This window comes from Equus quagga, chromosome 2 (assembly GCF_021613505.1).
Source record: "Equus quagga isolate Etosha38 chromosome 2, UCLA_HA_Equagga_1.0, whole genome shotgun sequence".
NCBI classification, from domain to species: domain Eukaryota; kingdom Metazoa; phylum Chordata; class Mammalia; order Perissodactyla; family Equidae; genus Equus; species Equus quagga.
In genome coordinates, this window is record NC_060268.1 from 91,384,683 (window position 1) to 91,402,631 (window position 17,949).

The window sequence follows — 17,949 nt, forward strand, 5'->3', positions numbered from 1 at the left end:
GGGGACTTGAATGCAAGCACTGGGAGACCATGGCAGTTGATCTGATAGCTGAGAGGGCTACTAAGTGACTCATGGGCGAGCGGGTAGCATATATGCTGGACAAAGGGACAATTTATGTCCCAGGTGGGACGGAGAGGGACATTGCGAGATTTCATCACATTGCTCAGATGGTGAGCGGTTTTAAACTTACAAATGGTTTATTTCTGGAATTTTCCATTTAACATTTTTGGATTGTGATTGACCACGGGTAACAGACCATGGAAAGGAAAACGGGATAAGGGAGGACTACTGTACTCATTAAACCGTCGCTCCCCATTCCCTCCCTCCAGCTCCTGGCAGCCCCCATTCTACTTTCTGTTTCTGTGAATTTGTCTAGATAGCTCATATAAGTGGAGTCCTACAATATTTGTCTTTTTGTGATTGGCTTATTTCACTTAGCATAATGCCCTCAAAGTTCATCCGTGTTGTATGTGTGTCAGAATTTCCTTCCTTTTTAAGGCTGAATGATACTCATTTGGAGGTATATGCCACATTTTGCTTATCCATCCATCCATCCATCAATAGACACGAGTTACTTCCCCCTCCTTGGTTATTGTGAACAGCGCTGCTGTGAACATGGGGCTGTGATATCTCTTTGGGATCCTGCTTTCAATTCTTTTAGGTCTACACCCCAAAGTGGAATTGCTGGATCGTGGTAATTCTTTTTGAATTTTTGAGGAACTTCTATACTGTTTTCCATAGTGGCTGTACCATTTTACATTCCTACCAACAGTCCACAAGTCTTCCCCTTTCTCCACATCCTCCCCAGCACTTATCTTCTGTTCCTTTTTGGCAGCCATTCTAACAGGTGTCAGGTAATATCTCATTGTGTTTTTGATTGACATTTCCCTAATGACCGGTGATGTTGAGCATCTTTTCACATGCCTATTGGTAAATAGTTTATTTTTAACTTTCTTTTTATGTCTGTTTTTAAAACATATTCCATTAGCACAGTTTTACATCTGTTAGATTGAACCACACGAAACAGCTGATATTTATGATTCCATCTGGAGTATATAATTTAGAAATGCATACACCCATTCTCAGAGTACGTGCCCAGCTAAGGCTGGAGATGGTGAGCTGGGATTCAGAGAGCAGCTTGCCTATAGGGAGCGGCATCTGACCCAGCATTACGAATTGTTAGCTCAGCCTGGGCACCGTGCCCAGTACCGGGGGTCCAGGGAAGCCCACACAGTGGCAGCCTTGGTACCTGCTACGGTCACAGGAGGTAGGCCAACTGTGACAGGATGCGCGTCTGTAAGGCTGGGAGGTTTGCCCTGAGTGATTCACTTTTTTGCTGTCACCTGACCCAACAAGATTTGTGGGCTTGGTCTGGCCGATGGGTGACTCCAGTTAAACCCAGGACATTACTATTGGGAACCCCTCGGGCCCATCCCCGTGGCTGGGATCACGATTCTTGCCCTAGGCTCTGTTACTCACCGGTGCCTGTGTCCAACACATTTGAAAAACGTTCAACCTGACCCAGGCAGGTTCTAGGTGCTGGAGGTCGCCAGCAAACCAAGCAAGTGGGAAGGGGAGAAGAAAACGACCCGTAAAACACAAGGTATTTCAGATGGTGCTGATTCCTGTAGAAGAAATCCAGGAAGGGGGTAGGAAGTGCAGCTCTCAATAGAGGCCAGGGAAGGCCTCAGTGGGAGACCTGAGGAGAGGGAGCAAACCGGATTGCTAACGACGAAGAGCTTTCCAGACCGTCCAGCAAATGCTCAAGCCCCAGGGCACAAAAGCAGCCAGCGCGGTGGACGGAGGTGAGCAGCGGGAATGGTGGCCGCCTGTCTCTTCACATGCAGGCAGAGACCCGACCTGCCCTCTGGCCCCAGGGCCCAGCACTGGGTGAGTGGGTGAATGCGAGTGTAGGACTGGCCGACGGGGACTGAAGGAGTCAGGGAGGACCTGCTGAAGGTTTGGGAGGGGTCACCACGGGAACACAATGGCCCTGAATTCCGGTAGAGACCTAAAAGAGAGAGTGGTGCAGGTTAAATTGGAAAGCCTGGTGGGAGAGAGGAAAAAGGGCCTTGGGAACTGCACGGGAGCTGAGGTTTGATTTTTCTTTGGGACAACGGGAAATCACTGTCAGTTCTTGAGCAAAGTGCTGTGAGCATGCAAGAGATTAGATTTGGGACAATTAAATCTGTTAGGATTCGGAGGACACTTTGGCGCAGAGCGTGAAGGTGGAGGCGGGGAGGCCAGGAGCTGACGGGCAGGTGAGGGCCCGGATAGGCATGCGGAGAGATGGGGAAATGCAGCAAAGACTGGGGGATGTGGGTCTGGACCGACCGCGGAAGAGGCTCAGGACCCGTGGGGGAAAGAACAGGAAGGGGTGAGCATAGGTTCTGTCTGAATTCCAGCGAAAGTTGCTCATTTAGGATGGGAACCAAAAACAACCTCTTATACCCAAATTTGAACCAATCGAACGCCAAACAGGAGCAGCGTCTTAGCATTTAGACATATTTTAGCATTTGGTTTGATTTTTGAAGTCTAAGTTGAACGTCACTTGGTGAAAACACCAGGGATCCGGGGAAATTCCTTTCCAAGCACAAATCTTTGTGACAGTTGGGGGCAGTCAGATGGGGCTGCTCAGTGCTTATTCAAAGTGGACCTGGGGTTGGAGGCAAGATGGGAGACGGGGGAGCTCTCAACTCATCACTGAGTCTCAGCACAGTATTGATGGACGACTTCCTCAGTGAAAGCCGAGTCTGTTTCTCCCCAGTTATAACGAACTCGTTCATTTATTCAGTAAATACTGAGTGTTCCCTACATACCAGGCACTGTTCTAAGAGGTCAAAGTTCTAGGCTGGGAGAGTGTAGCCCCCAGGACATAAGGCTGGGTGGTGGGGGCTATCCCTGGGACTGCTTCTCCTTGCCTTTAAACAGTGTCAGCCGAGCTGGAGGCTGAGCCCCCGGAGGGCAGACAGATAGCTGTTTCCGAGGTCCCCCTGCACCCCCTGAGCCTGGAGGGCTCCCTCACTGCCCCCAGCCTTTTGCCCTTCCCAGTTAATAGCGTCAGTGTCCCCAGAACCAGCTCCCCCTGGCCGCTAAAAGACCTCGCGGAGTGTCAGATTGGTAGTGGCCCCGGAAGTCGTGGGACATTCCCTGGGCTCCAGTCCTGGGATGTTTATTCTACAGACGGGGCGGAGGGTGAGAAAGGAAAGGAAGATGTTGCAATCCACTCCATCCACGGCAGCTGCGTCATCTGAGGAGGGGAGGCAGGGGCAAAGGCGGGACACCAAGACGTGGAGCCTGCCAGGTCTGTCAGCCCTGACTGAGGCCGCCCAGCTCTCCACCTGCCGGCAGCCCGAGGAGATGAAGCAACCCGGCCCACGTGCCCGGCCTCCCGCCCCTGACTTTACTTGATGACAAACTAGAAACTGAAACAGGTCGGGATTCCCCGCTTGAAGTCGGAGATGAGTCACTGCTGAGAGCAGCTGCAGTAGCAGAGAAGTGGCGCCAGAGAGGCAGGCGTGAGCAAGGCTCTGAGGTGGGCAGGTGAGCCGGGGACCGAGGCAGGCGTGAGCCCAGGGCACTGAGGAGGGTGTGAGCCCAGGGCTCTGAGGCAAGCAGGTGAGAGCGGGGCCGAGGCAACTGTGAGCCCAGGGCTCTGAGGCAGGCAGGTGACTGGGGGACCAAGGCAGGCGTGAGCCAGGGCACCCAGGCAGGCAGGTGAGTGGAGGACTGGACAGTGGGTTCAAGGAGCTTCTTGGGGGTAGTGGCCAGGGGAGGTGATGAGAGGGGGCCTCCTGGTCCTGAGGCTGCCGGACAGGACCAGAGGCCCTGGCACCTCGGGGCTGAGGAAACTGGGTGGGGTAGCAAGAGACCAACTTCCCCTTTTGTCAGGGGGTATTTGGGACAAAGGGCAGGGCAGAGGGTGCAGGCCGGCCGGGCGGTGGCTGAGGACACCTGGGGCCTCAGTTGGCCCTTGAATGATGCCCCTCCTGCTGCCCCCTCTCCAGAACGTCTGAGGGTCCCAGCGGAACATGGCAGGTGACCGCGAGGTGGTGGCCATGGACTGCGAGATGGTGGGCCTGAGGCCCTTCGGGGAGAGCGGCTTGGCCCGCTGCAGCCTCGTGGACCTCCATGGCACCGTGCTCTATGACAAGTTCATCCAGCCGGACGGGGAGATCGTTGACTACAGGACGCGGGTCAGCGGGGTGACACCTCGGCACATGGAGAAAGCCACACCATTCACCGAGGCCAGGCAGGAGGTGAGTGATCAGATCTGTGACCTGTGCCCCCAGCCATGTAAGATTCCCCGCCTCGCCTGCATGGGGAGCACCAGGGTGTGGAGAAGCCTGTTGGCGTCTCCATCACATCCCTGAGACGGCTGCCTGCCGTCAGACATCTTTAGACTCACGTCTGGGAGCAGCCTACGGGGCAGCTGGTCTACCTTGCTGATCTTGTGATGGGGAAACTGCGTCTCGTCTGATGTTCCACACACACTATTTTTGGCTAGCGTCCCCGTTCTCTCCTCTCCCCTGGGCTGCCACTGGTGAGCCCTGCGGGGAAGTGAGGGACTCTGGCTGGGCCCTTGGCAGTGGCCCTCCTGGTCCTGGAGGACAGGCCAGAGCCCCTTGGGCCAAGAGGAGATATCGCTCCCAGACGCATGTGAGGCCACCCCGCAGTTTGAGGTCAGCCTATGGCCCCCGGTTTCCCACCCTCTGTGCTTTACCTTGTTGTGGTGTCTTCTCCAGGTCTAACTTTCGGTTTCTCTGAACCAGTAAACAGAAAGCAAACTCAACTGCTCTCAAAGTGCCACCAGGGTTAGTCACTTCTGGGAAGGTGTAGAAGGGCATGTGAACTCCTCGGTTCCTGGGCTGGTGGGGCTTGGGGAAGTTCAAGAACACAGAGAATTGCATTTCAAGGCCACACACCGCGCACAGGTGCTGGCCCTGAAACACTGGCTCCTATTTTCGGCATGCTGGCCCCTCGCCGGATGCTCTCCCAAGTGCCTGCCACCCACCAGCTAGGAGCCTGCCAGGAAGCTGCTCAGGGGCCTAAGTCAAGGTTAAGAGGCCGGCTCTGGGTCCCGGCTGCTTGCTTCCCAGCCAGGTTACCTTGGGCAAGGTTTCCCAGTGTCCCCAGCTGTCCAAGAAAACGGGGATAACAATCAAGCAGCTTCTCAGGGTTATTCTGAGTGTCGAGAGAGCGCGTCAGTCCTCAGAGCAGGTTCACCGTGACGATCGCTTCCCGTCGTCCCCTGTGGCAGGCGAGGGCACAGGCTGACTAGGGCTGCCGGCACAAGGGGCCACAGGCGGGGCTGGAGCACAGACGACTACCGGCCCACGGTTGTGAGGCTGCACGTCCCAGATGAGGGTGTTGGCAGGCTGGGTTCCTCCGAGGCCATGAGGAGCCTGCTCTCTGTCTCTCTCCTGGCTTCTGGCAGCTTCCTGGCAGTCTCTGATGTTCCCTGGCTTGTGGGCGCTTAACCCGTCCCTGGCTTCACGTTCACACGGCATTGCCGCGTGTGCCTGTCTCTGACATCAGTCCTGCTGGGTTAGGGTCCACCCTGATGACCTCCACCTTGACCCTATTTCCAAATAAGTCACATTGTGAGGTGCGGGGCGTTAAGATTTCAACCCGTGAATTTGGAGGGACACAATTCAACCCGTAACAGTAAGCAACTCACACGAGCTCGGATAAACAGAACGTGGGCAAGCTGATCAGGATTCAAAACTCAGGCCCCCAGCTCCTGAGCTGAGTGTCTGGGAGGCGCCAGCAGCCATGTGCAGGAGCCAGCCCTGAGAAGTGGCCGTGCTGAACGGCCACGTGCTGTGCCTGTAAAGCGCACGCTGGGCTTCCAAGATTTGGGTAAACATCTCATAAAGCACCTCAACAGTTCTTTATATCAATTACATGTTGAAATGATCACATTTTAGATATATTAGGTTAAGTAAAACATTAAGACCAAGTTCCCCTATTTCTTTTTACCTTTTTAAATATGGCTATTAGATGACTTAAAATTACACTTGTGGCTCATGTTATGTTCTGTTGGACAGCACTGTTCTTGGGGTACTACGAGAATACTGGGAGCCCTGAGGAGGGGGCACAGTACATCAGGGCGGTGCTTGAAAGACTCTAAGAGGCTGATGGTATTTGTGAGGGTGGGGAGGAGTCTGTGTATGCAACTCAGTAGGCCATAGGGAGCCATTGAAGACTCTTGAGCAAGAGCATGGGAGGATCAAAACTAATTTCAGAAAAACTAGAATGGGGGGAGCTGCGGGGGAGAGATGGGAGTGAGGAAAGAGATGACAGCAGGGAGAAGAGTGAGAGCCCCTGGGGAGCAGTTGGGAGGCCCTGAGTCATCAGGAGCAGACAGAGGATTGGAAAGAAGGAAATGTTAGGATGGAGGAGACCAAAGGAGAGTCACCAAGAAGGGGGGCAACATGAAGAAGAGGGGGGTCTGTTCAGGTGCTCATGAGGGACCAGGGACACTGCACAGAGCTCCCCACACTCAGCTCCCCACAGGTCAGGTAGACAGCCCATCCCCATCCTTCCTCCTCGTCCCCAGCCCCCTCCCCATCAGTGTGACAGAGAGCAGAAGGGCCCAGGGGACGGGGAGGGGCAGCAGAGAAATGCCTCTCACACCTCCAGTCTGGAGAGGCAGCCAGTCCTCTGGATGCCTTTGAGCACTGGCCTGGGAGTCAGGACGCCTGGGTCCTCGCCCAGACATACAGAAGCACTCTTGTTTCCCAGTTGGAGACTCTGCCAGGCCCAGTGCCTCCGGTGTGCTACACGGAGCCTGCCCTCGGAGGCACTCCACGGCCGTCCCAGGAGTGGGGTGGGGACCCAGAGGCCAGGCAATCTTGGGAACCACAGCCGGGGGGACCATTTCCTGCTTACTTACTTACTTACTCACTTACTGGTTTGTGTGACCTCTCGGAGCCTCAGTTTCCTCCTCCGTGAAAGGGGAGTACTAATGCCGCCCCCCTGGCCTCGCGCAGGCTGGATGCAGCGACACCGCCTACACCCCTGAGCACAGTGCCCAGCTCCCGGCTGATGCCGCTGCACGTGCCTGTGGCGAGGGAAGGGCCGCAGCCCAGACTGTGCCTGAGTCCCCTTTCCGACTCCCTCGGGAACCGCGGCCTCAGATGCTGGCCCTCATTTGCTGCCAGCTGCACCAGCTACACCGGCTGCCAGAGGAAGCACCCCGGGCCTGCCTCAGATCTCAGCCTCCCCACCCTGCTGTTGATTCTGCCTGTGGTGCAGGGGTCCAGCATCGGGGCCCTCCAAACCCCTCCCTCCCTACCTTTCCATGCTTCTCATGGCTCAGCCATTGTCCACCCTGGGCCTCAGCCAAGCTCCTACCCTCCCCGCCCCTCACCCCGGCCCCTAGGAATACCACTGTCCCAGCAGGCCCAGGCCAGAGGAGACCTTTATGATGCCCTGCCCCACCCCTGCCCCGCTGGACCCACCGTGAGGGTCCCCCACCCTCCTTGCTGTGGCCCATGCGCTTTCAAGGTCGCCCGTCTACACATGCGGTCTGCCCAGCCCACAGCCCCTGCTCTACGCGTTGTCTGCCCCAGACTGGATGCTGTGCTTGGCCTCAAGGTGCCCTGAGGATGCTTGTGGGATTGGAGTTGAGTTGATTTTCACAAAATACAGGAGTTCTGGCTGCTGTGTGGAACAAAATTGCCTCTGCCCTTGTGCCGGCCTTTGCTGTCGAGATGCAGTCACACACACAGCCCGGGGGGCGGGGAGCAAGCCCACTGTCTTTAGACTTGGCTGGATGTCTGCCACCTGATTGCTCTGTGTCCCCGGCTTGTTGCTAAACCTCTCTGTGCCCCTCAGTAGAATCCTCTGTAACACAGGGGTGAAGAAATAGCACAGGTGTATCCAGCACCATATCCAGGGACTGTGCTAAGCCCCTTTCACACACCGCTGCCTCCACTCCCCGCCACAGTGTGGGAGTAGTTAACTGGTCTCATCGCTCCATTTTGTGGATGAGTAAGCTGAGGCACAAGGCCGAGCCAGCTGTCCAAGGAAGGGTGGAGCAGAGACTCAATTCTGGCTCCAGAGCTGGCCCTGTGGTGTTCAGATCCCACGATCAACGTGTGCGAGGTCGCTCCATGCACACTGAGTGTCCCGTACACGTGAGGGAAGTGGCTGGCGTGGAACTGAGGGAAGCTGTGGAACAAGGCCACGGCTGTCATTTGTCTTCATGGAGGAGGACTCTGAGGCAGCTTGATCCCACTCATCATCCCTAATGTTTTAACCCCAAAGACAGAGGCCAGGGTCACAGGCCCCAGGATGTGCTGGGGGCCCCAAAGGGCAGAAGCCTGTGAGCCACCTATCAGACCGCTGAGGCAGGGGGACCCCTCTCAGGTGAGCCTGGGGCCCTCCAGGCCTTGGTCTCTCGCAGGCATCTTTCAGGGGTCGCTTGCCAGCCTGACTCCTCCTCCCACAGGAGCAGTGAGCCACAGGGCAGCCCGCAGCAGCCAGGAGGGCTCTGGGCAGCCGCTGACCCCCGAGCCCCCCAGGCGTGCGCTGCCACAGGGCAAGGACCGTGGGTGGGCTCCTGCCATCCCCTCTCTCTTTTGTTTTTTGTGTGTGGCTACATTACTTTGCAATGGGAAGCATTTGCCTGTCCCCTGACATCGCTAGGTCTGACCGTCCTCAAGAGCAGCGGTCCTCCATGCAGGGTGATTTTGCTCCCCGGCGGACATTTAGCAAGATCTGGAGACATTTCTGGTTGTCAAAAGTAGGGTGGGGGGGGCCTGCTACTGACATCCAGTGGGTAGAGGCCAGGGATGGTGTGAAACATCATACAGCACATGGGACAGCCACTCCCCCACCACATGCACACCAAAGAAGGATCGACAGTGCCGAGGCAGAGAAAGTCTGGTCTATAGAGGGCCCCGCAGGGCAGACTGTCAGTGCAGGAGGGAACCTATGAGACTGAAGTCCAGAGAGGGGCAGTGATTTGCCTAAGGACACACAGCAAGCTGTGCTAGAACTCAGTGCTCAGATCCAGGACTCTCACCTGGCAAGTTCATGATCCTTTTCTCTTTTTTTTCTTCTCTTTTTACTAACAGCAATTTTTAATAGCTTGTAGCTCTCTTTCGTAAGTGAATGAACGCTCTTTCAGTTTCATCCCAGGATGACAAGTAGCACTTCCCCAGGATCATTCCATTTTTAGTCTGCAAACAGGGAAACTGAATCCCGGGAGGCCTCGTGGCTTAGGAGGGAGACAGACAGGAGGCAGGCCGTGGGAGCTGGTGAACAGGGAGTTAACGGGGCTGTAGCCAGCTCAGCAGCCCTTGCCTGGGTCAGGGTGCCCTGTTGGGGCCCTGCCACTGGGCAGGTTTCTCTGGGGCTGGGCCAGAGGGAAGAGGACGATTTCACCATCCAGGTTTCCCCCAGGGTACAGCCCTGTGGGAAGCAGGCACAAGCTGGGGGCAGGGGCCGGGAGGAAAGGGGACTGGGGCCACTCCTGAGGATGACAGCAAGGGATCTGGGCCTCTGTAGGGACGACATTCTTCAAAGTCCCTCACAGCCACCTCTTCTGGAAGCGCGAGTGTGTGATAGAAGCGGCAGGCTGAGCTGTTCTTTGACAGGCTCAGGGCAGAGATGTGCAAACTGACGATGCGGAGAATCCCCCGGAACATTTGCTAACACCCCCCAGTGATTTGCATGCAGGAGGCCTGGAGCAGGGCCCGCCCTCTGGATTTTTAACAAGGGCCCCGGGTGATTTTTTTGATGAGGCCCTTATGGGAAATGCCCCGCCATGTGACGTGGGGACACACCACTCTGTGCCCCACTGGCCCTGTTGGTCAGATGGAATGATCACCCCGCCTTCTAGGGGCTGTATCCCCAATTCAGGCAATGCTCACTGGGTGCCAGTGGGCCCAGCACTGCTCTCCGCTCTGGGTTAATCATGCAGAGACCGTCCCCAGTTCTCTAAAGGCATCATAACAACAACTGGGACACTAGTGACAGACTCAGGCGGATCCCGACACCTCTCAGCTCGCAGCTCACTGGCTGTGTGACCCGGGCAAGCCTCTGAACCTCTCTGATGCCCAGCACCCTCCTCTGTAAAGGAAAGTGAGTGTGTTCCTGTTAAGAAACCTCAGGAGGTGAGGAAAGCACTTGACACAGAGCCAGGCCAACAAGAGCCGGTCGATGAACGTCCCCACTTCAGTTCTTTCCAGGAATTCCAGAGCCTCTGCCCCTGCTTCTGACACACCTGCCTTGTGACGCTGACTCAGGGCGGTCCCACAGCCAGCAGGTCACACAGCCCCGAGGTCCTGCCAGCTGGCGCCTCAGCACCCCTCCCTGGGCTCTAGCAGGTCCCCCAGCCCTGCCTCAGCAAGTCGGTGGAGCTCACCTCTCCAGGCCCTCACCTTACACATGGCGAAACTGAAGCCCAGAGACGAACTTTGACATCCCTGAGGCCACACAGCAAGTCCTGGCAGTCTTTTCCTGCCGAATGCCCAGCATCTTTGTCCTGAGGAGTTGTTGGCGTCTCTCTGCCAAAGAGACTGTTCTCTTTTCCCTGCTTCTTCTTCCTTCCTTCTGCCTGTCCATCCACCCCTTTATTTTTATTTTGTGTGTGTGTGAGGAAGTTTGGCCCTGAGCTAACATCAATTGCCAATCCTCTTTTTTGCTAGAGGAAGATCAGCTCTGAGCTAACATCTGTGCCAGTCTTCCTCTACTTTGTATGTGGGACGCCGGCACAGCATGGCTGATGAGTGGAGTAGGTCCACACCCAGGATCCGAACCCGAGAACTCAGGCTGCCAAAGCGGTACCCAGGGACTTTAACCACTCGGCTGTGGGGCCAGCCCCCCTCTCCCCTCTTATTTGTTTCATGATGAGTCCTGTGTATGGCACGTAGCCCCACCCAGGAACACTCAGACTGGGGAAGTGATGCATTTTCCAGGAATCCACAGCACAATGATTTGGCCCTCTCGTGCCTGGGACTGGCCTCGGCTGTCTCTGGGATGGCAGACGGTTCCCTCGGGGCTGTGTATGAACTGGGCCTGAGCCAGCTCCCAGCAGGGAAAACAGGCCACATTGTTTGGAAACAGAAAGGACGTCAGTAAGAGGAGGCGCATAACCCACAGCCAGCCACACAGCCTCACTCCCTTGCCCCTCCGCCTGGGCCGGTCCTTTCCTCCACGCACGGGAGCCCCCTTAAGCTGCTGCTCTGAGGTCGGGAGCCCTCACCACTCAGGGTGAGCCCCGGACCAGCAGCAGCAGCACCACCCGTTAGAAACACAGAATCCAGAATCTGAATCCAGATTTCAGGGGGCTTCACCCGCTGACTCTGAGGCCCAGTGTGAGAGAACCGGCGTCCCTCAGGAGCGGCACAGCAAGCTTCCCCCAGTCCCACGTCTAGCGGGGCTCCATCCAGAGGAGGCCCCCAACAAAGCCACGTGAACGGCGGGGCAGGCTGGTGACACTGCCAGTTGACGGTGGACGGGGAGACCCCTCTTCCAGCACCGTGACCGTGGGCAGGTCACTTCCCCTCTCTGAGCCTCAGCTTCCTCTTCTGTACAGTGGCCACAATGACCTGTGGTCATCAAAGGGATCGCGTACCACAGGCCCCACATGGGGTCCCGGGAGGCCACTAGAGGCATAAGCAGGACGTGGGAGGGTGTTGGCCATCCAGAAGGCCCCTTCCCCGGGCACAGACTACAGTCCTCGACGACGCACAGAGGCAGAGACGGAGGCTGCTGAGAGATGTCCAAACGGGCCAGAGAGTCACGAGCTGCCCCTTCCCCTGGGCCGCGTACGGCTCGCCCCATGGTCCCCCAGCCCATCCTCACAACGGCAGCCAAATAAAGTGGCCAGAGGCAGGAGGTTGTCCGTGGGGCCGCCGTGGGAGAGGAGGCGAGAACGGAGGCAAGAGGGGAGCTTGGGCACGTGCGCAGGGCGCCAGGCCGGGGCCCTCAGGGCTGCTGCTCGGAGCTCGGCCACTGGGGTGGCGGAGGCCTGGAGCAGGCCTGCTCTTTCTGGAAAGTGTCCTGGTGACAAGCAGGTGCTGGCAGCAGCCCGCTGGCTTCTAAGGCTGGCTCTGCCACTAACAGTCATCTAATGGTCCTTAGCAGATCGCCCCAAAATAGTGGTTCAGACGATGTCAATATTTCACTCATGCACCCGCAGTCTGGGCGGGACTTGGCAGCCGGGGCCATGGGGCAGCGGGGGCATCCGTCCTGCATGCTGGGGTCTGGAATCATCAGGAGGTTTGCTCACCCACCCACCTGTGGCTGGGGTTCCTCAGGTGCGTCCCTGTCCCCACGTGGTCTCTGCAGCGTGTGGCTCTGGGGGGCTCATGGCTCCTGGGCTCCCGGCCCCACAGAGAAGGCAGAAGTGCCATATTCAGGGCGAGGGGAACGAGACAATCTTTTGTGAGAGGGCGTCAGGGAGTCTGCAGACTTGCCTTAAAACCTTGGGCTAATTATTTCACTTTCTCTGTGCCTCCGTTTTCTCAGTTGCAAACTTCCGTTAAATACGGCCCTCCCTCTCTGCTGTTTTAGTTTTCAGCGGTAGCGAAACCATAGTCTTAGTGGTTTACAACACCAGGTTACCATCTCCAGTTGTGTAGTTTGGCGGTCCCGCCCGGGTCTTACCCTGCGAAGGCCAGGCGTCAGCCGTCTGGAGCCTCTGCGAGGAAATCCGATTCTTCTTTGCCTTTCTCGCTTAAGGAGGCCGCCCGCGTCCTGGGCCCACGGCCCTTCCTCCCTCTTCAGAGCCAGCAGCATGTTGAGTTGCCCCATTAATCACTGACCTCCACACCTGAGGACCCTTGGGATTATGTTGGGCCCACCTGGATAATCCAGAAAATCTCCCTGTTGTGAGGTCGTCTGATAAGTACCCTGAACTCCGTCTGCAGCTTTCATTTCCCGTTGCCGTGTAACCTGCCCACATGTCCTGAGCATTAGGGCGTGGGCACCTGTGGGAGGTCAGTACTCAGCCTGCCGCAGTGGACTGTTGAAAGGACTAAAGGACATAATATATGTGACATCCTTAGGTGAGCGCCTGGCATATGGGACATACTCAGTAGGTGCTAGCCATTGCTATTACACATGGAAACCACTCAAGGAGTCGGGGGGCCCTTTAGCACAGACCTCAACTATTCAGTGGGAGGAGGGACCTGGTCCAGTCTCCTCGTTTTATGAACGATATGTTTAAAACCCAGAGAGGGACAGAGATTTGTTCAAAGTCACACAGCAAGTCGAGGAGGGGCTGCTCCTTGTCTGCCCCATGAAGGCACCAAGTTGCCCCAGACCCACCCAGAGGACCCTGGGTGATGCGTGGGTGTGTCTTCCTGGCCAGATCCTGCAGCTCCTGAGAGGCAAGCTGGTGGTGGGTCACGACCTGAAGCACGACTTCAAGGCCCTGAAAGAGAGCATGGACGGCTATGCCATCTACGACACGTCCACCGACAGGCTGCTGTGGCGCAAGGCCAAACTGCAGAACTGCAAGCGGGTCTCCCTGCGGGTGCTCAGCGAGCGGCTGCTCGGGTGGCACATCCAGGTGAGCAGCCCCTTCCCTCCCAGGCTGGGGGCTGGAGAGCTGCTTCTGGGGGCCGGGCCTTCCCTCCAGGACTCTCAAAGCCCTCAGTGGCTGCAGAACAAATGTTTGTGTTATTATTAGTATCTCCTTTTAGGTCTGTTAACAATTGCTTTATGTACTTTGGTGCTCCTGTGCTGGGTGCATGGATATTTATGTGTTATGTCTTTGTGGTGGAGTGTCCCTTTGATCATTATATCCTGCCCCTCTTTGTCTCTCTTTACCTGTCTTATCTTGAAGTCTACTTTGTCTGATATAAGTATTGCAAAACCTGCTTTCTTCTGTTTGCCATTAGCTTGGAGTATCGTCTTCCATCCCTTCACTCTGAGCCTGTGGTTGTCATTGGAGCTGAGGTGTGTTTCCTGGAGGCAGCAAATTGTTGGATCTTGTTCTTTAATCCATCTCGCCACTCTTTTTTTTTTTTTTTTTTTGAGAAAGCTTAGCCCTGAGCTAACTGCTGCCAATTCTCCTCTTTTTGCTGAGGAAGACTGGCTCTGAGCTAACATCTGTGCCCATCTTCCTCCACTTTATATGTGGGACGCCTACCACAGCATGGTGTGCCAAGCAGTGCCACATCTGCACCCAGGATCTGAACCAACGAACCCCGGGCTGCTGAAGCAGAATGTGCGCACTTAACCGCTGTGCCACCGGGCCAGCCCCTCTGTGTCTTTTTATTGGAGAATTCAATCCATTTACGTTTGGGGTGATTATTGATGCATGAGGGCTTAACTAATGCTGTCATTTTATCACTCAGTTTCTAGTTCTCCTGCATTTCCTTTGTTTCTCATCCGGTGTGTTTCGGTCTACCCATTGAATTATGTAGTTTTTTATGTTATGTTTCTTTATTTTCTCCTTATTTATTTTTGTGTCTCTGTTCTGCTCTTTTGTTTAGTGGTTGCCCTGAGGTTTGTATTCAGAATCTCGTGTATAAGATAGTCCCTTTTCTGATGGCCTCTTATTTCCTTAGTCTAAACTGATTCAGTCCCTTTCCTCCTCCCCTCCTAAGTTGTTTTTCTCACATCTTATTCCATCTTGTGTTGTGAGTTTGTGGTTAAAATGACAAGATTATTTTTGTTTTTGGTGTTTTCCTTCCCTTTATCTTTGATGCTACACTTGAGTATTTGCTATCCTGCTCCGATTCTGTCTACCTATTTATCTCCTTATTCTGGGCTTTGTGACCCCTTTCTCCCTTTTTTATTTTTCAGGTATGAAGGCCTTCTTGATGATTTCTTGTAGGGGGGTCTTGTGGCTACGAACTCCCTTAGCTTATGTTTGTCTGGGAAAGTTTTTATTTCTCCATCATATCTGAAGGATATTTTTGCTGGATAGAGTATTCTTGGCTGAAAATTTTTGTGTTTCAAAGATTTGATTATATCATTACATTCTCTTCTAGCTTGTAAGGTTTCTGCAGAGAAATCTGCTGAAAGCCTGATGGGGGTTCCTGTGTAGGTTGTTTTCCTCTGCCTTGCTGCCCTTACTGTTCTTTCCTTGTCATTCATTTTTGCCAGTTTTACTACTATAGGCCTTGCAATAGGTCTTTTTACATTGACATATCTAGGAGATGTGGAAGCCTCTTCCTCACAGATTTCCCTCTCTTTCCCTCGGTTTGGGAAATTCTCTGCTATTATTTCTTTGAACACACTTTCTGCTCCATTCTCCTTCTCTTCTCCTTCCTGAATACCTATAATTCTTATGTTGCATTTCCTCAGTGAGTTGGCTATTTCTTGGAGACTTTCTTCATTTCTTTTTAGTCTTAGTTCTCTCTCCTCCTCTGTGTGAAGCATTTCAACACATCTATCCTCAATTATGCTGATTCGCTCCTCTATGATGTCCACTTGAGTGTTCAGGGAATCCATATTTTGTTTTATCTCTTCCATTGTGTCTTTCATCTCTATTTCTGATTGATTCCTCTTTATAGTTTCAATCTCTTTTGTGAAGTATCTCCTGATCTCATTGAATTGTTTCTCTACATTTTCTTTTACCTGTTGAGTTTTTTGATGATAGCTATTTTGAATTCTTTGTCATTTAGCTTACATATTTCTGTGTCCTCAGGACTGAATTCTGGGTACTTGTCGTTTTCTCTCCGATCTGGAGATTTGATATAATATTTGATGTTGCTAGAGGGGGTGGGTCTAGTCTTACGCATCCTCAAATTATTTGGTTGCAGTTACTGCCTATTGCCACTGGGTAGGGGTCGAGAGCTGTGTATTATGAGCCCTCCACCATCAGCAGAAAGAGGCCCCATACAAGGATTGGGCTGCAGGAAGCTTATATGAGAGGGAACCCCAGCAGGTGCTGGCAGAGTGACGGGAGGTGGGAAGGGAAGGCACCTAATAAAGGTTTGTTTGTTTGTTTCTATAATCAAGCCAGTTACCCTGTGGATAACTTAATCCCACTGTGGAACTCTGGGAGACGGTGTAAAACACGGACCTCAGATTTACCCAGGGAGCTAGGATATTTACACACAGCTCCCCTTGGGCATTGGCCGGTGCTGCTCCTGGGGCTCTAACACCCCAGCCCTAGTCTCGGCAAGCCCCAGGCGAAGGCATGTGGCTGGGGCTGGGAGCTCAGCAAGGCAGAAGGGCCCAGGGAGGTGGGCAGATACTAGGAGCCACCGCTACATGCAGGGCCCTCCAGGGCAACACATTTGTTAAACACCTACTCTGGGCCAGGCCAGACCAGATGCTGGGGACACAGGTGAGCAAGGCCTGGCCCTGTCCTTGAGCAACTCTTGGTTGAATAGAGGGTGGCCCACAACCGGATCGCCAGCACCCGCTGTGGGGAGAGCCCGATGGAGGGAAGGGCAGGTGTCCTGGCATCAGGGAGGGAGGATAGGTGGCAGGACGGGGGCCAGATCTGAATGGTGTGTGAAGGTAAGTCTTGGTGGAGGTGGGCAGGGCAGGGGATGCGGGGCATGGGGAGTGAGGGGCTGCTTGGCTGGACGAACAGGCATCATGGAGGAAGCAGGGCATGGGCCTGAGTCTGGCCACTAGGCTAGCCTTGCAGCACACAGGACCGAGGACAGCATGGCCAGCCCCTCGATTCAGTGGATCACACTGTTTCAACCTGCTGAGCACGTAGCACTTTAGAACCAGGGTTTTGACGTATACCTTTTTAACAAAGGCCCCGGGGCCCTGGGATCCCCTGTAGAGCTGCCTCAGCCCCTCTGTGTCAGGGAGCAAGTCTGTAGTGCTGGCCACATCCCCCGCCTCCCCCTACCCCGGATTCTAAGCCCCTTGAGAGCACAGCCTGGCTCTCAGGATGCTGGGGGTGGTGCCTGGCCACGCCTGGGGGCTGACGGGTGAGGCCAGGCCTGATCCAGCCACCTGCTGAGTCCAGGGCATCAGAGGCCTGGGGACTCTCACCCACCGGCCCACAGCGGGGCCCTGGAATTGGGGTGTGAGCAGGGAAGGCCCAGGTCACCCAGAGCATCTGGATTCAGCCCCGCCCCAAGTCCCCACTCTACCTGTGTCTGCAGAACAGCAGGTCAGGACACAGCTCGGTGGAAGACGCCAGAGCAACCATGGAGCTCTACAAAATCTCCCGGCAACTTCGAGAGGACTGAGGGCTGCTTGCCAGGCGGTGTGGGACCGAAGCTCCGTTCGGTCCTTTCCCCAGGGACTGGAGGCCTGGGTCTCTTCGGGACAGGAACCCGCTTGCTTTTGGAAAATGCATCTTTAGCAATAAAATGACTATATTTTGTTTACTCCATCGTCAGATCTCCTCTTTTCCATTCTTCTCTCTGAGTCTGGTAACGGGGGACAGGACCCAGTCTGTGTGATGCTGAGAAGGGCGTGAAGACTTGAGCTGGGGTGGGGGCAAGTGTCAATGTCCTTAATACCTCTAATCCTGTGCATCCATGAAGAAGCTCTAGGAACCCAGGCGGCATGTGACTTAATTAACAACCCCGGCTTCTGCCTCCCTTTTCCAGTTGCATTTATGCCCAGAGGGGTGGCATTACTTCCTGGGGGTGGCACCCAGCTCAGAGGTCCCGGTCCCATTCATCCCATCTTGAAATTGGTGTCATGGCACTGGTGAACTTCGAAGCAAAGGTACAGGAGGTGTGATGGGTGCCACCCCTGGTGACCCTCAGCAAGTCATCCCTCCTTTTATTTGTAAAACGAGGAAGTAAAAGTCGTGGACTCTGGAGTCAGAGGGAACTAGGTTGGAATCCTGGTTCTGCCATTCAGCAGCTGTGTGACCTAACATGAGTTACTTAACCTCTCTGTGCCTCAGTTTCTCCATCTGTAAAATGGGGAATTCTAACCGTTCATAGGGTTCTTGTGAGTTGTTGCATACAAAGTCCCTAGCACCGTGCCTGTCACAGCTTAAGCACCCACCAGATGTCAATAACTGGTGACTATTCTCTGCACCACCTGCCC

At 54.8% G+C, this 17,949-nt stretch overlaps 1 protein-coding gene across 1 annotated transcript; it reads left to right on the top strand.

Annotated features, from left to right (window-relative positions):
- The first annotated feature begins 3,197 nt into the window (after positions 1 to 3,197).
- ISG20 (interferon stimulated exonuclease gene 20) lies at positions 3,198 to 17,273 on the top strand. The gene is made up of 4 exons (XM_046651413.1): positions 3,198 to 3,618; positions 4,008 to 4,259; positions 13,331 to 13,531; positions 17,046 to 17,273. The coding sequence occupies exons 2-4, from the start codon at positions 4,032 to 4,034 to the stop codon at positions 17,130 to 17,132; spliced, it is 516 nt and encodes a 171-aa protein (XP_046507369.1). The 5' UTR covers positions 3,198 to 3,618; positions 4,008 to 4,031; the 3' UTR covers positions 17,133 to 17,273.
- The last annotated feature ends 676 nt before the right edge of the window (positions 17,274 to 17,949 follow it).